Source organism: Genypterus blacodes, unplaced genomic scaffold (genome assembly GCF_046128005.1).
Source record: "Genypterus blacodes isolate CSIRO-AG114 ecotype Tasmania unplaced genomic scaffold, CSIRO-AGI_Gbla_v1 ptg000076l_1, whole genome shotgun sequence".
NCBI classification, from domain to species: domain Eukaryota; kingdom Metazoa; phylum Chordata; class Actinopteri; order Ophidiiformes; family Ophidiidae; genus Genypterus; species Genypterus blacodes.
In genome coordinates, this window is record NW_027466885.1 from 8105082 (window position 1) to 8127669 (window position 22588).

The following is a 22588-nucleotide window of genomic DNA, read 5'->3' on the forward strand; positions in this document are numbered from 1 at the left end:
GATTTTTTTGTCCTCCTCCGCCTCTCTCCACCAGCGAGAGACGCGGGTGATGGGGGGGTCGCGGCAAACTGTTTGGACAAACACGAGGACAGCTCTACCTTCTACAATACTTTATTAAACCAATTATTCGCCACCGGGGATTGTCTCGGGCGACAGTGAATGCTTTGTTTACTCGCCTCAAAAACTCATCTAGCGGGGTGTCGTCTACGGCAGACGGCAGAGACTGTAAACATGTTTTTCTCTCCTCTTCCTACAAGAGAAGTTAAAAAAAACACTGCCTTAAGAAGATTTAATTCCAAGAAGCAGCAGCTCCGACACTGCTGTAAGAAGCCCATCATCAAAGGCCTTCAATTAGCAGACTATGCCTACATCCTCTGACCAAAGTCACCTTCAACAATCAAATTATCCCAAAATGTAAATAACAATCCCTCCCGATCAATCTTAGCTCATTATGCTCCTAAAGTATGTCCATCTCATCTTGGGCATGAGCCAAAAAACATCGGTCTCCTCTCCCAAATGCACTCTGAGTCCAATGCACTCAGACACTCATAATGCTTTTCAAATACATTCATTTAAAGCGCCTTACTCAAATAAAAGACAACACAAACACAGAGCCTTTTTCTCAGAGATGCATTTAATTCCAGATGACATAAGGCACAGCTGTGTTTGTCTGACCACCTAAAGTTGTTGTTTTTGCAGGGGGGGAGAAGTTGCAGAGTTTGTTAGACTCCAAACTGGCAGTCTAAAGAGATTGTGGGTGCAGACAGGCACAAACAAAGTGAGTTGGATGAATTGCTCGGGTCAGAGTCAGTGAGATTCATGTCCCCCATACTTAGAGTTGAACACATTATCATGATAAATGACTGGGAGCTGTCCTCACCTCCGTGGGCTTCGTTTATGAAATGTGCTTTGACCTTTGCTGCGATCACAGTCATTAATACCTACCTTCATTACTCCAGGGAAGGTGACATCATAACGTAAACTGCGCGCACAGCTGCTGCGATGACGATTATTTCATTTCTTCTATACATTTGTTTTTTGTTGAATTTGAGAATAGATCAGAACTTAAACGGAGACCAGAACCACTCAAAACTGGAGCAAGTGTGTGTTTTGGATGATTGCGACCCCTGAGGTAGATGGTGTGTGTGTGTGTGTGTGTGTGTGTGTGTGTGTGTGTGTGTGTGTGTGTGTGTGTGTGTGTGTGTGTGTGTGTGTGTGTGTGTGTGTGTGTGGCGACAGTAGGTTGGTTTGTGCACTATTCACAACGAAAAAATGTCTTCAATGAATGACAATTCTGTGCGTGTATGTGTGTGTGTGGGCTACAGATTGCTATGTTGGGGCAATCTACTGTGGCGTGATACTCTTATTTCATTCCCATCAAAATCAGGGCATCACAGTGGCTGAAGTGACAGCAGACAACAGAGCTGGCTTTCACTTCAACCGGGTTGTCGACACTAAAAGCATTTTCACACCGCAGGACCAATCTCCACTGCCATTGCCCTGACCAAGGTCATTTCTTTTCAAACAAGCGGCGAGCCAAAATGATGTAGTGAACCGATATCCACAGGTCAGCACGGTACAATCCATCTGAGTTTGGTTGCGTGAGTTGTTGAAAACTACCCTCGGGGGCTTCGGACTTTACATTTACTTCAGGTTTTGGCTGAGCACACTGATTTTTTTTCTAAAGGTGTAGAAACAGCCCAGGGGTTGTCTCATCGCCTCATCGCCGCCTCATTGCCTCCTTTTCCTCTCTTCCTCCCTCCCTCCTCCTCCCTCCACCCGCCCGCCCCCGGTCAGCCCCAGATGTCCTGTAAGTACCGCTTCTCCTCTCTCATCCCCGCCAGTGTCTTCATGGCCTCCAGTTGATCCGCGCGCAGCCGCGACTTGATCATCTCCACCAGGGTGTCGTTCAGGTCCTTGGCCATGTTCTTGGCGTCCCTGGTGAGGGAGAGAGAGGGAGAGAGAGATGGATGCGATAAAGGAAGAGGCTGTTGGTGAATTGCTGAGGAAAGGAAGTCATTTTGAGAGCGCTGCTGTTTGTGTAGGAGGAGATTCATCAGCCTGTAGGCCTTAACGGATACTTTCTGACTGTGAGGTCATTTACTCGAAGATGATGCATAGCATGCGTACGCCCAGAGTGCTCTGCTTTGTCTCCTCAGCTTTGTGTTGTTTCTGCTGCCGTTTTAATCATTAATCTCAGATTCCGTTCTGAAATTCTGTCTTTGCCAGATTGTATTTTGAAAGTGAGTAGGAGAATATGAATAAAATAAGAATTTCTAAGAATCTTCACTCTCATCAACTTGCCCTTGAGCAAGGCACCGTAGTTGCAGTCCAGTTGAGTTGGAGTTGTTCAGGGCCAGTAGGAGACAAGCGGATATAAATGTAAAATAGTGAAAAAATGTTAAATTAATAACTTGTATAATCCGGCTCAGTCTTACCCGCAGACATAGAGGCGCCCATTCTGCTGGAGCAGTATGTCCATGATGCCTTCACTGTTACGGAGCAGATTGTGTTGGACGTATCTGGGTGGTTTCATTGCAGCAGAGACCTCCTTCTCCTCCACCGCAGCCTCCTCATCCTCCTTCTGGTTGTCTCTGGAGAAACCCACTTTGAGGTGGCTTAAGGTACCGCTCGAAACAAACCCCTCCAGCTCCTCTCTGGAACGAGGAAAAGGGATGCAGAGACACATCCAAATTTGAAGTCCAAATCAAGTTTCCTGTGATGAAAACTGCTGTGGTGATGAATCGCTAAGTTCTCCTAAAATAATCACAGCCAGGACTCTTTGCAGATGCAGCCAAAGGACAAAACTTGGAGATAATCTGATCATGAAAGGGAGATGATGTGGGTACAATGAGGACACGTTCCCATTACTTTCCCTAGTAGGCTCTTAATTTCTCTTAATTCTGCATTTAAAGGAAAATAAACAATGTAGTGCTGATTTACGCCATTTTCAGTCTGATTATGGTGGTTACATGACATTTGTAACAGAACTGACTGCTTCAAAACACTTCATTATCAGTCCTAAAAAAACAGGATTAATACAGGAACATGCCTCGTAATGCTTTTAACGAGCGGAGTTTCACATCTAACACTCCTCTAAGATATTCAGAGAGACTGAAACGTACAGTTCAGCCCACAGAACACATCCTCAGAACAAACAAACCTGTCGAGCTCGATGTGTAAAAGGTCTGAGCAAAAGAAACTGCACCCACCGAGCAGATCTCTTGTTTAACGAGAGAAGAATATGGATTTTCATAAACAAGGTCGCGCCTCGGTTTTAAGCATCTTTTTACAATTGCGACTCCTTGCCTTTCAGCTGGGCATGATCTCGCCGCATATCAGAGGCTTCCTTGCCAGATGCTTTTTCTGCCCTTTTTAGTTCTTTTACAAGGCCTGGGGTTCTTTGGATAGAGATGGTGGGAGGGAAGAAAGAGAGGAAGAAAGACAGAGGGAGGTAGTGAGAGAGAGAGAGAGAGAGAGAGAGAAAGAGAGAGAGCGAGAGAGAGAGAGAGAGAGAGAGAGAGAGAGAGAGAGCTTTATTGTGGCTCAGAGCGTATTGTTTAGCGTTAAGTAGTTAGAATGAGCCGACACACACACACAAACACTCAAGATCATGGGGTGAAGGTCTTCCCCGCCTTGAGGGTTTGTGTCTTGCAGTAACCCCTCGACTAAAATAAAGCATTTTGTTCCAATAATACACAACTATTGCTGTGTGAATTGAGAATAATGTAGGAGAATAATGTAAGTATGAGAGCAAGTTTTGTTGCTTTTGTTCCCTTATTTTTTTTCAATATGAATGAAGTTGTTGCCATCAAACCTTTGCTTGGACGGACATTATCACCAATTCTTTAGTTTGACTCCTTTGATAAGCGAGTCTGCTCCAATATTACAGCATCCACATGAATTTAAAGGAGCCCGGATGCCAACTGACAACCTTGTGAGCGGAACTGAGGATTCTGAAAGACAAACCTGCCAGACACCTCAGGTGTATTCGCACAGAAAACAGCCCATGGCAATATCCTGGAGCCTAATGAGAAACCAGCAGCCCTTCCGGTCATGTTTCCTCACACAGCATACAATTGTGTTCCATAAGGAGGCTGGGAATTATGAAAGAGGGTAAAGGATGAGTGCGATGGAGGGGAGAGGGCAGAGCTGCATGTCCGCTTGATGTGACAGGCAGGCAGATTGGCATCCTCCATGCAATGTGCTAATTGCTCTACATTTATCCACTCCGATTCATTCTTTTTTTGCTTTGGAAGGGAGGTTGACAAATTGCAGACAAACACGACTCTGATGCCAAACTGCGGAGAGGAATCCTGCAGAGACGAACTTCTTCTGCTGCAGGTACTCGCTGGTTTTGATAACCTATTTAAATTGAGTGCAACTCTTCACGGGTGGCTCATAAAGCACAGACTTAATCACATTGGTCAACACTGTGTGCGAGGCGTGCCACAGAGAAAACCACGCTGTGAACAAACACACCTACTACCCAACTGCGAGGCGGCATTTAACTAAAGGATATAGGGGAAGCAAACGGGGACAAACAACACGCTCTGTGATCCGTTCGCTTTGTCATTAACTATGCTAATCTATTCGGGCCGTTTAATCCTGCAGAGCAGAACTTTATCAGCACAGCAGCCTCAAGGTGCTTGTTTGCCGCCAATTCCGATTGGAATCAATCAGCGGCTAGTCAGGAGAGAGTTGATCAACATTAACTGATCAAACCGAGGTGACGCAGGTTCACAACTCTATAATAACAAAAGAAGCCAATCCAATGATCAATACAATGCCCATGGAAAGGGATGGGATGGACTCCCTAAATAGTTTATGCTGGATAAAAATGTAATCCTCTCTGTACTACCAATTCCACTCTTTTGTTACTGGTTGGGACTCAACCTCATCCCAGTGTCGAGCAGGGAACCACTACCCACATGTTAACCAGTAACAATACCTTTTCAATCCTAGAAGATGCGTGTGGCCTTGGCTGAACAACATTGTGAAGTGTGAACGTGTTCTACCTATAGATCTTACATCTTTAACCCCAGAGCTTCATACCTCCTCCATTATAGACACATAAGAGACTCAGGAAAGAAGACTGTTTGTGCTTTCCAAGGACGCAGAAATCAATAGGAAGGTCGTGGGCTTGGAAAGAAGCGGATTCAGATACAGAATATAGTATGTCTGTGTGCATACAGTATATGACAGTGATCTGTGAAGACCAAACAAGGCCTGGATGTGTTTGTGAAAGTATAGCTCATATTTATACATTTACTTAATCAATAAGAAATGCATTCTTTTAGACTTACATGGCTCATAAATGGAGAGGTGTGTGTATGCAAGCTTAACTGTGATGTACGGTTAGTATTTAATTTCCATCTATTAATACAGCATCTATTCTATATATTTGAGAATAATGTTGCATCTTCTGATAGGACGTGTGTGTGACAGGGATGCATAATTATAATTCTTCTGCACAGTCAAAATTTAGCAGGCATGCGTGTTTAACATTTGTCCCTCAGTGGTTCCCTGGTGTACTACTGGTGGTACTCAGTGTCTGGAAAAGTATGTAAGTCTGGAAATCTTTTATAATTGAAATCTATGGAAATGCTGTGCCAAATTGTATAGAATTCTTTAGATTCCAGAACCTCACTAAAAAAGTTTTTCTTATTATTCTTATTTATCATTTATTGGGGCCAAAAACAAACTCGACCATCCAACAAAATCAGTCTCACCTGAACAGGTAGTCTCCGTCTCTGTGGCGGCAACCAAAGAACAGCCAGGTCTCCCCGAACACAGCCTGGGGGTTCTCCTGCATCTCCCTATCCCTGAAAGTCAAACAAAGAGAGCAGAGTTGGCAGTCAATCAATATGAACAGAGGAGCAGACCATATGGAGGAGAGAAAGAGTCCTTCCTCCCAGCAGAGGTTAAAGAAGAGCAGTCGTCTGCGATGACACCGAGTGCCACAATTGCCAAATGCATGGGAACGACATTTTATCAAATATTACATTTCACCCAAACCAAAGCATAGATCATATCAGTGTAAACAGCTGCTGAAAGTGAGAGTGGGGCTTGTGCGAGTGTGTGTGTTGATGTCTGGATGTCTGGTGCTTGCATGCAAAGCCGTTGCCTGCAAAACAAGTGACCCCTCTCGTGGCTCGGGAAGTTTAGCAAATCTCCCAGAATCCTTTGCAAAGTAGTGGCAACTCCGCGGCACAAAGTGTCAGTGAGGATTGCCGGTATCTCTGTCGCACACCTGCTGCAGAGGTGACAGCTCTCTGCCAGATACAAAAAAAAACAGCAACAAAAAAACAGTTGACCTCCCGAAACCTTTCATGATGCCATCAGTCAGTGGAATCTCTGAGGGGCCCGAGCGTTCTGTTCTCTGCCCGTTTGGTGGGAATGCCAGGCGAGGACGAGAAGACAGAGGCGTTGAAGTGACCGACCGTCACGAGGAGCTGCGGAATACCACAGAGAGGCACAGAAACCCGGCCCTTTGTGCTGCGCTGCTGCAGGCCCAGGATAAGGTGCCGCTTCCCCTCGAGCGCCATCCTTTGCTATTCATCCACTGGCTGTCATCCTTTGTGCTTCACAGCAGGCACAAAGTTAAATGGCAGCCAACTCTCCAGCGTGATGGTTGCACGGTGCATAAAAATTAATAAGCTAATATTTATCATCAGGGAGACAACAAAAAATCGCTGCAAAGGCCTATTTGTGAGTATATAAAGCAAACCATTCCTGCTATTAAATTAATGACAAATGGAGCGGCTGATGGGAGCGTGTGTGTGGGCGCAGCCTGGTGAGGGGAGCCGTCTGGCCTACTTACTCCCACATGCTCAGATCACAGCCATTAGCATCTGGGACGAGATTCTTGTGATCTGCAAACATCCTCAAGTAAACTAATTTTAGTGGGCTTGTCTCTCTCCTCCCGCCGCCTGCCCTAAAGGGATCAATACCAATATGAAAAACCTGGATTCCATTCTGAGCAGACCACACCGGCGCCTTCCCTGAATACAAATCACATCACATCTCCGTGCTATAACAGCCTGCAATACAGACCCAGGGGGAGGCAGCATCTGCAGTGCACTCCATTTGGGGTCGAAATCAGGGGGGGGGGGGGGGACTTTCAACATCATTCAGATGATCAGCAGGTGGGGGAAACTGCATGGGATGTGGAGGTGAAGACCTAGTAAATATCTCAATTATCTCTATACTTCCTATCTGTTCTCTTTGTAGCTCAGTGTGAGCGGTGCTGAAAGCTTTTCTAGGGCGGAAAACAATGAAAGAAAGAAATCTACAAAGAAAGAATGAAACAAACAACAGCTCCTGACTTCATCACTGAAATTATCGTTCAAAATTACATCCAAAAACAACTCGGATTTAATTTAAAAATCCTCTTTACTCATTTAACTTTTCAGACGCAACAATGGAACGCCTTTAAATCACAATCTCCATAATGCATCCCTCCATCCAGACCACAGTAATCAATACCAGACTACTTAGCAGGCTTCTTAAAATCTCTCGGTACCACCAAGCGAGCCTGTGACCTTTCATCGCCTTTCTTCTTCCACTTGTTACCACCTCTACAAACTAGTACAAAGTACTTTTGAAAACAGCCATCGATTGACAGATGAGGTTGGCAGGGGTGGAAGGGGGTAGAGGCGAGGAGGATCGAAGTGTCCCTGTGTTGTTTTGTTGCTAACAGGACCCTCCTCGGGCCTTGAGGCAGATCAGCGTCCTGCTGACAAAATGGTGATTGTTATCTCGTATCAGAGTGCACCATCAGCAGCTGAGGCTTTGTTTGGAATCTCAAGTTCGGCTCTGTGCAATGTCGCTCACAGGTTGTTCACCACAAAACCCAGGACAGAGGAAGAGAAAGGGAAGGAGAGAAAGGGACCGACAGGCAAAGGAGACTGGATTTACTGACATTCTGGATCTATTATTGTAACTGTTGCAGATATATCAAAACTGAAATTCCAGGCATACAGTTTAATCTAGCAGATCTGGCTCATGTGGTAACAAGTAATAGTTTATGGTATAGCAGTATAGCAGAATGTTTTCCCCTTAGAGCAGCTTCTAAAAGTAAACATCTCAATCTCTATCTCTAGTTAAATGAGTGATTATCCACCACCACCCAGCAAGATTTGTCAAAATTGGTTAATAATCCTTCTATCAAACAATCAAACACACAGACAAACAGTGTGTGTATGTGTGGGTGGATGAAATCAAAACCTCTTTGTCAGAGGTAGACAGAATTTCTGACGATCAAGCATTGAACTTGTAGGGGACACGTTACTTGCGGGATCTCAAGTTGCGATTTTATGAAACAAAGAATTCCACAATCAATCAAGGTCCGGATGATTTCCTCACAGTGACCGGACGGCCTCAAGAGGACAGCGATATAAAATGTGAAATAAGATTCTAAGAGCAATATTTGGGCACCACTGTCGGGATCAAAGCGAGGCTGATATCACATATCACTGATCCCTGTGGTTCAACCTTGATCATTTCTCACAGTCTCCCCGTAGGAGAGAGGCGTGACCGGGTCAGCCCCATAATATGCACTATCATCGGTGCTTTTACATCCCAAAGGCGTCAGCACCTCTCACCCTACATGACCATTCATCACTCTCTAAACCCGTCACCGCACAGTAGCCAGCTGTGAGTCTGAAGCACACAATCTTACAAACACAATCATCTACCGGCGCTTTGTCGCTGTGCAATCGCCACTGACCCCACAACACAGCAGCTGTCTGGGGGATTTAGAGACAATTGCAGCCGACTGGGGCGCAACCTCATTTATACAAAGCCACCCAAGAGTTAGACATGTCAGCCTGACAACAGCAAAGGGGCTTAAGCCTCATTCTGACAGGCGACAGCGGCTCTTGGCCCAGTTCACCAGACGGGCGCCGGCCTGGATAGAGGCGCTTCAGTCACATTAAATCCTTGCGACAGGCTCTTCGTCTTGCAATCTCACTATGGACTTTCAATTCTCACCATCGTAAAAATATGAAATAAAACATAAACTGAGCCGTGCAAAACGCGTGCGGCTGTGTTTTTTTTTTTTTCCAACCGTTCAGATTCAAGGATATGGTTGAATAAGCTGGCGAGTGCTGAGAAGTGCTCAGCAGGCAGTCCATCACCCCCAGAACACCTCCTCAGCAATTACCAGTGATGATTTACTTCAACAACATGGCCACCGCCTACTGGACTCTTTACATTCCAATCAATAACGCCCCCTGCGCTCTTTGGACTTGCAGCTGTTCATTATAGACTAAGTCATAAACGTGTTTGCTGCAGCACGCTTTATTTATTTATGTTGAGACTTAGTGAAGTATGTGAAATAATCCCTGACGTGATCATGAGGCCTAACGCTTCGATTTACGGTGTCCTGTGAGACAAACATGATGTCATCATTTACTCTGCTTGTAAGTGAGAGTTCTTAAGTCGTCAGATGGTAGATGCAGATTACACCACATAAGTGTAGCCCAGGGGTGCCCACACTTTTTCAGCTTGGGAGCTACTTTTAAAATGACCAAGTCAAAATGATCTACCTACATAAGGGGGGGGGGTGCTGTCCGTGATTTTCCACGGCGACGGCAACTTCCTTAAGTACTGCAGAACGATGCCAGTGCCGTTGCCGGCGCACTTGCAGGTGTCAGGTAACTTTTAACAATAGGCTAACTTTTTTTTTCAATGCCATGCGATCTACCCACATTACCTTCGCAATGGACGTATTGGGCACCCCTGGTGGAGACAATCAACCTGTTTAGTGTGAATGCCCATTGGGGTGCTTTAACTGTAAAGAACTGCACACTGCGTCCTTCCAAACAGCCTGTGAGATCATTATTAAATGCAGGTACCTTTGTTGGAGAAAGCCGATGAAGGGGGCGACGCCCGTGCCTGGTCCTACCATTACCAAGGGCACCGAAGGGTCAGATGGAGGCCGGAAGGAGCAGTTGGATCGCAGACGCACGTGGATCTACGGTGAGAGGCATTCAGGAGAGACTCGTTAATGAGACTCATTTACAATACTGCAGTAGAAGCCGCTAAGTGGCTACCAATCTGTTAAGCCACCTACTTATTATTCTAAAACACACTAAGAAACCTCAAGAGCTCCAACTGGAATCAAGTGGAGTCTATAGCAGTAAAGATTTATTAGTTTCAATGGCAATATTACATCACTTCCATTCTATACACTGTTTCAGTGATCATTAAAGGCCTGATAATAGGACAATAATAGTCTGTTTAAGTACCATGGGACTCTTCAAAACATGTAGGAGAGTATTATCATCTTGGATTATTACTATTTTTCTGGGAAACAAATGTTGGGGAAAATGAAAGTGAGAACAGAAGATATAAAAGTGAAATGTGGATTATAGACAAAACCTGCAGTGCAAACAATCTGCTGCTTCACCCGTGTTTATTGCTATTATTCTTTCCTTCCTGGCTCCTCGGGTGATCTGCAGAATAACCAGCAGCTCTTCACACTTCACACCTCTCCTGCTTCTTCGGCTTCGTCTTCCTCGCCTTTTGGAGCACCCGGGGGGTATTCAGTGGAGGGCTGCATTTGCATGGGTTAACATCCCTTGTTAACCCCGTTGCCTCGTTCGCTCCGACGGCGAATTACAGAAAATGATTGAGAGCTCGGGAGGGAAGCTGGTCTGGCTCGGCGTCCAGCATTAGTTTTGTTCTTTAAGACGGAGCTTGTGGGAGACAGTAGAGGGAACTCTTTATTCCTTATTCTTTGTTGTCCTTTGTCTTTGTTCTTGGTGTGCAGGAGATGCAGAGTAAATCTCTCGCCTGGAGTTCTGCTTCTCAAAGGAACGAGACACTTCTTCTAACTCACACTTGCCCTCAACTTTACTCCAACACCTCTCCTAAATATTTGCAGTCCATCCCGTTATTTGGCATTTTTTAAATATTTTAAACTGAAACGCAAAGAGAGGGAATTGTCGGAGGATTTTAGCCTAATTTTATCCTAGCCGGTAGAGGTAGATGTTCTGTTCTTTTCCTCCTGTGGGGTGTGTGTGTGTGTGTGTGTGTGTGTGTGTGTGTGTGTGTGTGTGTGTGTGTGTGTGTGTGTGTGTGTGTGTGTGTGTGTGTGTGTGTGTGTGTGTGTGTGTGTGTGTGTGTGTGGTGGGGGTTAACCAATACACCACCTCTGAAGACTCACAAATCTGAATGTTACAAATGCAACACCCAAGTCTGTAAACGTGTAGATTTACACATTTTTAGATTCAGCCCGTGTTTTCTGGTGTATTCATTACCTTCGGAGGAGCCAGAACGTCATAGGATTGGGTCTTCTTCCCGGGCAAATGCAGGACCGGATTGATGAGGTCAAACAGCCAACCGGTACATAGGCCTTGCCTCCCCACGGGGCGCCCAGAGCATGCTGGGAACTCGACTACATTGAAGACAAAATGCAGCTTTCCTGGATGCTTAAGAGTGGAGCTGCACCAGGACGAGAGAAGGAGGAGAGTAAGGAGTGAGAGAGAGAGAGAGAGAGAGAGGGACTGTGTGAGTGTGTGCAAGGTGTACAGCCAGACAGTGACAAAGCATATGGAGATTAACAGAGAGATGAAGTGGCGGAGGGTGAACAGAAGGGCAGAGGAACAGAAGGAGACAAGCACAAAACAATTCTCCAGCCCAGACAACAAAGCAGCCACAACAGATTCACACACAACCGCATTCACCTCATTTACACTTAGAGACAGCGCGCATGTGTCTCTCGCCAAGCCAAGAGAATGCGACAGAAACAAAGACAGCCATCAAATTCCTCAAACGGGAGGCGGTTTGAGGCGTGTTCCAGCCTCTCTAGTCTCTCCAAGCTGCAAATAAAATGAGAAACATGCTGCGGGACGAGACGGGATTTGAAGCTTGAGGTCTGACTCGACTGCGAGTTTAACACTTTGCCCCGCTGCTCTCTTCTGCTTTCCAGATGAGGCAAAAAAACACCTCAAACGAGCCAATTATATTTGTCCTCTTATGCGTTAAAGCAGCGGCGCCTCATTCCTGGTGGGCCACAGCACTGCATACTTCTCACCTCTCCTCGCTTTACACAAATCTGATGAGCCTGTTTAATCTATCAAGTCAAACTCTTTATCTAGTGAACTGTGCAAATCCAGGACACAGAGCCACTTTATTCGCATTAACAGGCAAAAAGTGTCTCCTTCTTCTTCTTCCTCTGGCTATTTTCCGCAATTGCAATAGAATTGGTGAAGTGCAGATGAAAGAGTTTTATCAAGATACAAATCTAATGAAATGGAGGCTGGAATGGTTTAGGCGTGATTGACTCTAAACACACAAAGCCCACACATGATTCTTGCTTCATTCTCGGTGAAAGCGCGGGATGGAAAGTTGGATCATTCATTCTCCTTTTTGTTTCAATAATAAAACATCCCGCCCCCCCTCCTCTTTCCTCTCCTCTCCTCCCTCTGCCTCGCTCTTTCCCAGCCCTCACTGCCGGCTGAGGCACTCTCACGCTCTCATCCTTCATTCTCCAGTTCCTGCGAGCCACTGGAGACCTCTATTGACCACGGTATCAATAATGCAGGCCTCTAATGTCTCTGCACCATCTGATAAACTACAGCCACCGTCTCTCCTACTACTCCCACACCCCCATCCCCCCGCCCCCCTGTCTGTCCACGTCTCTACACACTTAGCAAACACACAAGTGGCTAAGTGAAAGACTAATGAGACAAGTTTTGACTTTGTTTTAGATCTTGCTTAGAGCTTTAAAGCATATCTAATGGGCACTTTCTTAACAGGAAAAGCAAATCAATGACTAGCTAAGTGAGGCAAAAATGGAAGAACACTCGGGCCTATTTAAAGAACGGCCAGCTGGAGGCTCGATTTGTATTTACAGTCCAGTTTTTATGCAGCACAACATGTAGCTTTTGGCATGTTTCATGCGGCCGCCCTTACCTGGCTGCTGAATATGGCCTGGGTTGCAGTTTCGGCAAATGTTCTGAAAGGCAAAGCAAGAACATCTGTCAATCAACGGCGCCATCGTTCAAAAGATTCTGTTTCCTCCGACGTCCATGACAGCAAGGAGACAATATAAGTGAAAGTCATTCTGGTCTTATGAGACATCCTCCCCGACCAATCTATCCTCTGTCAAACCCCCCCACCACCCACTCGCCAAGGTTGGAGTCTTGTTTCTGGGACACACTTCTATATTTGTGAAATTACAAACTCGGGGTTATGGAATCCCAAGTGTCCAGATGTGGAGCCAGTAGGAAACAGATTGCTTATGCAGACCTTATTTCAATGCCAGCCATCAAGGTGCCCTCTTTTGCGTGATGTGCATGCAGGGGTGTGTTGCATCTGTTAGGAGATGTCAGGGAAGCGTGGGAGAAACTTTTTGAGACCTACAGTAAACTTCTATCCCCTCCTCCAGAAGTCTTGCAGTGGACAGGCAGGGTTCTTCGACTTGAGCGAGGAGGATGATTGAGAGCAGGAACTGAAACTTCTTCTGTTGTTCTCGCAGTGATGAATGAACATAAGACAGTGAAGGTGTACCGCATGTACCTGCAGAGCCTTTACAATAACACATTTCTCTTCTTAATCGCTGGGAAAAACAAACATCTGGGCTAAATCTGCTCTCTCCTCTTTTTTTGGGGTATTTCTCTGTCATCTAAATAGCTCAAGGTGTCTGGGAGACGGCTCTGTACTTCCAACACACACTTCATCTCTTTGACTTGAGGCGTTTTCAAATAACGGTGACGCATGGCACACTTAAAATGGAGGTTGGAGGAAGATTTGCAATGAATGCGTCTGCTTGCCTAAACAGAAGCCTTCCAGTAAATCTTACTGAGGGACCTTTATTCTGAAAGTCAAGTTTAATGTTGGACAGACTATTAAAAACGATTCTATAATGCTTCATCGGAGATATCTTAGACATGCATTAGTAGTACTTGCATCTTTCTAGTGTCAAAGTCATAAATGTGACCACTACATCAATATGGAGGCATCTATCCGCCAAATCTGGATCAATAATGGACTAAATTGATTCATTATGATTGCTCTCAAACTAATAGGTGATATTTTGGGAAATAGACAGAAATGGCCACAAATATACGCAGCATCTGGATCCTAACGTGGTGCTGAGTCTCCACATCCTTGTCCAATGTCCCACCTGTCCACAAAATGTCATTAATATCCATCAGACAGACATCCTGCCCTATCCGGTCAAAAACACATCCACCTTGGGTAATAAGAGACTGGAATACAGATTTAGGGCTTATTTTGCTCTTGCAACTTGTTTTTAACTGTACAAATCTCACTTAATCATCATCTGCGATTAAATCTTCAGAGACATTTTGGACTAGTGTAGAGAACAGAATGGATTAAACATTAAATCCTGTTTTTTTTCCACTGTTAATCTCAAAATCATTTAGGGCAAGAACTGTTTTTAAATCACCGCTTAGCAGAGCCTGGGATCATTTCCTACAGTGCCCACTGGAAACACACACCTCTCCATCAGGGGGGTGTATCATGTCTGTTAACACAATCCACTCGCCTTTGCACTGTGCCGTTCTCGGGTTGCTGCTTTTCTATCACAGTGTGACAGCATGTGTCTGAAATGGAGGACGATCAATCCATCATCTCACACTGTATCTCAGCAAACCATGATGATACCGTTGCTGGATAAAAAGGATATATATCGCTTTTCAACTTTTAGTCAAAGCTTTGTGCTCCTGTGAGAGCCTCGGAGATACATCTTAAAACATTGATTGCAAAAAAAGATCTATGTTCTAAAAAGCTAAATCCCAGGGTTCCAACTTCAGAAATGACCATTTTAAGGGTATCATTGATCATACTGCACAACAATATAATCTATTCTATCTCAAAAGGCTCTCCTCACTGCAATTTGTATGCAGACCTGAGAAGATTCAGCATTGTGGTTAAGCACAAACGTTACACTGCTGCAAGTGTATGGCTAGTTTCTTTTGTTGCAGGTGAAATTAGAGAAGCTGTTTGAGGTTTTATAATCAGGCTTTCAATTCTAAATGACTTCTAAGTGAAAGTCCTGCAAGCTTGTGATTTTTCCGAGGCCGTTTAAAACTTTTCAGTGAATTGTATCCCACGTGAATAAAATGGGAATGTGTGATTTTTTTTGAAAACAGGTTTTCTTAGAGGGGGACAGAGGGTTCCAGCCTCTTAGGATACACACACACACACATCCTCTTTATTTTGTTCCCCAGATCGCAACCAAGCTGATAAAAAAAGAAAAACGCACACTGTCACAATTTCATTTGAACCCAGGAGTAACCTAAATTGAAAAAGATGCCGATGGACAGGATTCAGCTCCCTGGAGCTCTGACCCCAAGTTTTCATCCAGCGCCGTATATGAAACAATGGACCATATAACAAGGGAGCTGACTCCAGGAGGCTGGCATTCTTTTCAATTTATACCCGGCATCTACTTTTATACGCAGCCAGCACTTGGCCAAAGACATCTGGGCTTGGGGACATCTCTCCTCTTTATTTATAGTTACGGTATAACAGCATAAACTGTGATCAGCAAACACTTCCCCTTAGGTCGAGGTAATGAAGCGCGAACAGTACAGGAATGCGGCGGTGTACATTAACAGTGTTCACTGAGTCAGGATTCACCATTAACCTCTGCTCCTCGCTGACCCTGACTCTTCCTGTCCTTGTGAAGCTCAGTCGCTCACCAATAAGCAGCCCCTGTCGTCCACACAACAGCTCTTGCCCACAGGGGCCTCCGGCACTGCATTTTTCACCACCATTGTCCCAATTGCCAACTTCTGCATCAGCTCGCCACTGTAAAAGGTGCTGTGGTTAGCATGTAAGCCAGAAATAACTGACTTTGGGTAGCCCGAGAGCTGTGACACAGCTGTTTTAGAGGACAACTCAACTTATATATAAAGCTGTAGCCAACTCATTTCACTGTCTGTTAGGTTTCACTCAAAGCCTACTGGATGTATAGCGACCAGCCAAATACATTAATGAGCCGAGAGAGAAAATGTTTTGTTTCCACCAACAGTTGGCTCAGTGTATCAAAGGAGAATCACCTGAATGGCAGACAGCAGGATCAATACCAGGAAAGGACATGATGAATGAATGGACTTCACAGTGTCAATGTCTTCATATTCACAGAAACCGACATAATGGAGCTGAAATTAATTGATCAGTTGGGGACCCTCTAATGTCCACTGTCTGACTGTTTTGGATGATTAAATGCTTTGACAAAATCAGCCTGGAGAGTGTGTGTGTACGAACACTTTACTGGGGCTACAGTGACCCCTACTGGAATGACTGTGCCTTCCTGAGCAGCACTCTCAAACACAACACGCACACTTGAGATACTTGGAAGCCAATTCAAGCAGTAGCAGAGGAAAATACAAACAATGATGTGACACTATGATCTGATTTTTGAGCTTCAGTAAAGTTTGTATACTTCACATCTTGTTATTCTGTACTCTGAATTCCTAACATTATTCATCGCAGATCCAAAGAGTGAAATTCAGACTGCCTGACCGAGCAGGGAGATGGCGCACTGACCTATGAGGAGGCTGAGAGGAGGTGAGCAGGATGGAAAGGCCCTGAGCAGCTCCAGAGCGCTGAGGCTTGTGTCCCTCACGTAGAGGTTGTAGTCCGTCGTGCCTTGTTTGCTGCAGAACTCCTGCAGTCTCCTCTTCTGCGAGCTGTTCCCTGTGTGATCCACCAGAGCTCTGAGAAATGCCTGACAGGGGAAAGAAAATGTGATGTTAAAGAACTATTTGCAGGCTACGCTGCACCTCCATCAGCATTTTTCAAACTCAGGTTCCTATTTACAACTATATGTGTTTTTCAGTTAACGTGTCTTTTCAGGTGTCTGGGAACGTTGCAGTGGGATTGTGACAGCTAGACTTTTTAAGAACATATTTAATCCCTGGAGAATAAGGGACAAGATGCTGTGATGCTCACCACAGCATTCAAATTATTATAGAGAAAGTGGATTAAAATGTAACTTGTTAATACGTTTTGGAGTGACAATGCATAATGCCAGACATTTATCATTATGATATTGCAATTAGAGCCTCTAAATATTTGCTCGCTGTACAATTCCAAGTGATTCCATATAATCCGTCTGTGTGAATATGGGAGGATTGATGCACATTCTTGTATCTTGTGATGGCAGACTTATTATGCCCATTTTGTAATCCACTCCAGAGAGCCAAACCCTCCCCTGTATTGGATCTTTCACTCATTGTTTAACCCTCATTAGTGTCAAATAACGATGTCTGTAATTGTCTCAGTCTCTGGACAGCTTTGGTAATAACAATCCAACATTTGTCTGAGTAAGAATGACAGGCGAGGCTGTGCCAAGTACATTTTTTCTGCATTTTCCTCCATTTGCATATTACTCTGATGTGCATTTGCTAAATGGTAGAGGTGATTACATTCACTTTCCATAAGATTGGGGAGATTGAAAATTATAGGCATATTGTAATAATTGCTTCGGTAAAGCAGGATAATGTTTCGCATTATATCATGAGCAAATCTAACTACCTTGGTTCATTTAGGAGAACCATGGTGAGTGTTTAAAATTCAAGTGCAACATAATGTTTGGACACATATGATGTCAAGACATCAACACTAATGTTTTGCAATTCTCACAATGACCAAATCATAACTAACCTTGAACATTTGCTGTGTTTTTAAGTTTGCTTTCAAAGCAGAATCAACATCTAAATGCAGACTTTTTGAATATATTATTGAGTTGCTGGCACATTGCTACATTTAGCAAATTGCTTTCCTATTGGCATTCAGACTTGATGTTTGAAAAACACTGCAAACGACTGATGCAGCTTGTGTCAAGGGAAAATTAATGGTTTTCATTTTGTTTACACTGCAACGTTTTTAACACGATTAAATTTGAAAATTAAAAATCAGGATGAGAACTTTGTTGTGTTGCAATAAAGACTTGAACCTCGGATATCAAAATGGCTTAAATATCCTGGAAAATGGAGACAGACTCTGAGGTGAAGTCACCGACACCAGGTTTCAAAATTGAGCACCACTGTTATTATCGATATTATAGCTGCCATTAGTAAGTTCTAGTTTCATTTTTAAAGGACACTCATCCAGGATACAAAGTAAAAGAGAACCAAATTATATAGTCTGCATCCCCATCAGTGTGGGGGGGGGGGGGGAGAGAGAGAGAGAGGGAGACTGTGTGAGTGTGTGCAAGGTGTACAGCCAGTGACCAAGCATATGGAGATTAACAGAGAGATGAAGTGGCGGAGGGTGAACAGAAGGGCAGAGGAAGAGAAGGAGACAAGTACAAAACAATTCTCCAGCCCAGGCAAACAAAGCAGCCACAACAGATTCAGGACTGGCTCAGCACCAAAACTGTGGCCTATTATTACTTACACACACCATTTGTGGCTTTTAATCACCACTTCCACAGAAGACCAGACAAGTTTAATCTCTATTTCTGCTCAGGACCCACGCTTAATAAATTCTGTCTCGTCTGAGCTCATTAAACCCAACCACAGCACGTACCCATGCAATTCATTTGGGTCATGACCTAATGCTGCTGTTGCTGTAGACTATTTCAGTACAGACACACCTGTTCATTGAGGCAACAACTGTGAGAAGTGAAATAGCAACATCGGTGTCAATGTATTACCACAATGCTGCATGTCATGTTTCTTGTTTTTTATTTCTCATATTATGCAGATACAGTTTGAAATGGGCTGCAGAGTGAGATGTTTCATCATACCTTCTTGGGAACACTTCTGATTTCTACACACCATGTGAGCAGGAAGAGCACAGAACAGTTCCGAGGGATATAGGATGGCAACTGGGCACCTAAAAGAAGCATGGAAGCAAGAAACATTTATAAAATTTTGGTATCAATGGTAAATTGGAGCATCACGAACCAATCAAACCTTCTGGAAAAAGCAAAAACAGGTATACAATGTGTTATCATGACAGAAGTGATACCTGTGTTGTATGTGCAGTGTCCCCTTACCTTTTTTCTTAGTGTCCTCAAGTAGAGATATCTGCACACAATGGTTCCTCTTGTCCTGCAAGCCCAATCTGTCGAGCATCTCCTCCACCTCAGTGGGCCTATTCGGGCAGAAAATGTCAAACGAGTCCCCTGGCAGATAAGTCATCGCTGGGTAAGTCTGAGAACGGATCAGAAATCCAGAGATGATAAAGTTTAGTGGATGTGTTTTCAGCTGTGAAGTCAGGTGATACAAGCGACAGCTCAGGTGGATCGCTGAAGAGAGAGATGTGAGACTCACACTGAGGTCACACTTACAGAGATGTCTAACTCTACCAGAAGTGCTGTCTTGACCGACTCGCCTCTGCTCAGCTGAACAGCCTTGGATATGGGCACTTCATGAAGAGTCTCTTTATTGAATGGCCCAACTATCTGATGAAGAACAGTGCTCTTATTAATGGAGAGGAGCAAGGGAATAGCCCAAACTTTTACAAACCAATTCAGAAAGTGTAGACGATGTGAAGGCTAGAATATGGAACTTGTATGTATGACTTGTAGCAATGCTACTCACCTCTTCCACAGTGCCTTCCGGAAAAGTGACTTCTAGGTAGGCAGGGGGCAAAGCAGGAACATTGAGAGAGGATTCAGAGAGCGGAGGTAGAGAGAAAGTCAGCGAAGCTTCATGAGGTACGTCAGTGTCTCCTGTGTGTGAGTCTGATGCTGTTGTACAAACACCAGCAACGCCACGAGCCTGGGGTGCCAACACGGGGCTCCATGGAGGAGCTAGACTGAGATCAGAGGCAGTAGCTGAAGATGAAGCAGCAGTTTTTGAGTCCGACACCCTGTCTGACTCAGAGTTCTTGTCACTGATATTCAGAAGGTTCAGTTTGAGGTCTGGCATGGATGAATTGCTGTCAGAGGCCATCTTTGATAAGGCCCCTTTTATTGTTTCCCAGAGTCCTTCAATCCAGGGATCCAAGACCAGCTCCAGCCTTGGAAAGCAAAGTCCAAAACATGACAAAGAGACAACAGCCTGAAAAAATGTATCAAGCAACAGATCTGAACAAGAGAAAGAGCTTTGTAGATAATAGTTTAAAGGTCAAATTTTGACAGTTGGATTGTTCAGAAGTATGCCTTTCCTGAACTTACCCTACACCATCATCTGCATATCCTGTCGCATAGAATTGTTTGGCTCCGAGTTCAATTAGACGGCGTTCAATTATCTTCCCACCATTACAAAAATCTGCATAATTTGTGTCTCCTAAAGCTTGAACACAAAAACACACAGGCGCTATTGTTAAGAAACACTGTGCAATGCACTGCATGGTCATGATTTCCAGTACACAACAGTGCTGTCATAAAGAGTAGTGTCAGACACTCGTACCACCATTTACCTAAAAGTGCATAGCAAAGATGGCTGTAGTGGTCAGTGGAAAGCGTTTTCTTCTTGATTCCCCTTACAAATTGGAGGGCATTGTCTGGTGGTTCCCCATCTCCAGTTGTAGACACAACAAAGACGACAGGTGCGTTCTCCGTCTCCAAATTATACTGAAACATTTACATGACAAATCACTGACTGCTGTTTTCAGAATGGAGATGGAATATACAAAGCATATACAAATACAACACCAGCAATAGACAACATCAATTATACCCTCTAGCAATTAATATGATATTAAGGTGAAAAGCTAAATCCCTTAGCAAAACTAAGGGATTTAGACAGCAGTATTCCAAATGATGCAGCATAATAACTACCTTATCATTCTGGTCTAAGCAACTGAGGTCAGCCACAAGTCCATGGTCTGCTGCCTCCTCGGCTATCCCCTCTGCTATAGACTGAGCCTGGCCTTTCTGAGAACCGTACAGAACCACAAACCGAGGCTTCACTTCACAGGGCATTCTAAACAATGGACACACACACACACATCAAAATTCACAAATGACCGTATCCTCCAATAACCAAAGGCCATTAGAGCTCAACCAATATATCACTAAAACATTATTACAGGCCAAAATGTTATCAGCATAAGAAGAGGTACTTCTTGTGCAACAGTTGCAGTACAAGTATGAAATACACTGTATGTTACAAGATATTCAAAAAGAAAGTGCGTACAATACTTTATAAATGTTCAATCTTTATTTTTGCTCTATATAAACATCATTCTATGTACTGTAGTTGTAATAACTCTTTAAATGACACGATTTGAGGGGTTCTTTCCAGCAATTATGTTATAGCTGTAAATATTGGCTGTAAAATGAACTTGTAGATTTAGTAATGTAAAAGTGCAACAGTATTCTCGTAATTTCGTTAATTTGGATGACATCACTGTGGTAATACTTTAACTTTGGATGACATCACTGTCTTTTAGTCACTGTTGAAACTTTGGTTAGTTTGACTAACAAAGGTTTGGTGAGTTTAGATGACATCTGTTTGCTAGTTTGATGACATCACTATTGTTTATTAAGTAGCTTTAGAGTCAGACAGTGTTGTAAGCAATATTGGACAATACACAGTTTGTTAACCGTAACTGTCCATGATTTTCACCGGCAAGTGCGCGATCAAAGCGGGGGGGTGGGGGTGAAGGAAGACAGAGAGAGACGTATGACGCTGTCCGTAATTTTCATCTGCTAGTGCACTGGCAAGAGCGAGATAGAAGTATCCCTCCCCCTCCCCCCCCGCAACTGTGCCAGTGTGACTCCAACACTCCGACTCCGGAGGGTGAATGATGGAAGCCGAGCCAAAAGAACCGGCTCTTTAAAAAGAAATGCCGATCACTATTAATTACTGATTGTGCTGCTGCAAAAAAAAAATAGAAATCATCATCAACTCGCTCAATGATCTGTCAAACCAGTAACCTATTATTGAAATGAAATGCCACAAGGAAAAAAGTGGATAATATACCACTGCGTAATAAAAGAATGATAGAATAGAGTTTTCGTAGTTTATATTTCTCTCAGTAAGACACTAGCAGCTGGTTTGTTTTGCCGGATCGCCGTTACAGCAAAACAAACATTGTGGCGATCAGCTACTCCATTGAACCGCCAACAACATGAAATACCCGGACATTGCGTCACTATTTCGCGTTGGCAGTGTGATAAAGCTGCACGTGGATGCCATGATAATATAACTTCGCGTAGTGTTTCTATCAAAACGAATAACTTTCAAAGCAAAACGGGTTTGTTTGTCTTCTAGCTCAACAGCTGCTAAATACACGGCTTTGCTAAAGGCTGGTGTCTTTAAGCGATCGGTCAAAAAAATAATTCGGATCAAAACGAGCTATTACAATAAATTAAGTAATTTAAACGCTGTAATACAAGCTGCCATAAAGTCGCACAAAGAATGTCATTTCATACCTTTAAAGGTGAGGTAACTCAGTCCAGCTCAATCCCATGGAATTTTTCGCACACTGGAAAACACGCGAGATTACACGCACAACCCGCGTATTGAATGAGATTGGAACAAACCATATTTCGTGTAACAAACGTTCTCAATTTCACCTTTAAAATATACATTATCCATAAAACACAATTCACATGATAACAATCCAATTAATCGTGTTGGTTTATGTTGGATGAAATTATTTTGCTTTCTGCTTTGGCACACACCAACTAAATCGTTTTGGT

The 22588-nt window shown here is 44.0% G+C and overlaps 1 protein-coding gene across 1 annotated transcript; it reads right to left on the reverse strand.

Annotated features, from left to right (window-relative positions):
* Nucleotides 1-614: 614 nt before the first annotated feature.
* mtrr (5-methyltetrahydrofolate-homocysteine methyltransferase reductase) lies at nt 615-22485 on the reverse strand. Its single transcript, XM_076157947.1, has 15 exons — nt 22319-22485; nt 20720-20864; nt 20359-20512; nt 20114-20231; nt 19536-19956; nt 19283-19396; nt 18989-19145; nt 18737-18825; nt 16531-16711; nt 12925-12967; nt 11268-11451; nt 9861-9979; nt 5733-5825; nt 2439-2657; nt 615-1938 (listed from the first exon to the last, which is right to left on the reverse strand). Exons 2-15 carry the CDS (start codon nt 20861-20863, stop codon nt 1794-1796), a joined length of 2181 nt encoding a protein of 726 aa, XP_076014062.1. The 5' UTR covers nt 20864; nt 22319-22485; the 3' UTR covers nt 615-1793.
* Between the last annotated feature and the right edge of the window lie 103 nt (nt 22486-22588).

Coding starts and splice junctions, on each gene's coding strand:
- mtrr (XM_076157947.1), bottom strand. CDS start 20,863: ATGCCCTGTGAAGTGAAGCCTCGGTTTGTGGTTCTGTACGGTTCTCAG. Junction 20,513..20,719: donor GCTTAGACCAGAATGATAAG/GTAGTTATTATG, acceptor TAAATGTTTCAG/TATAATTTGGAGACGGAGAA. Junction 9,980..11,267: donor ACGTTCTGGCTCCTCCGAAG/GTAATGAATACA, acceptor CTCTCACCGTAG/ATCCACGTGCGTCTGCGATC.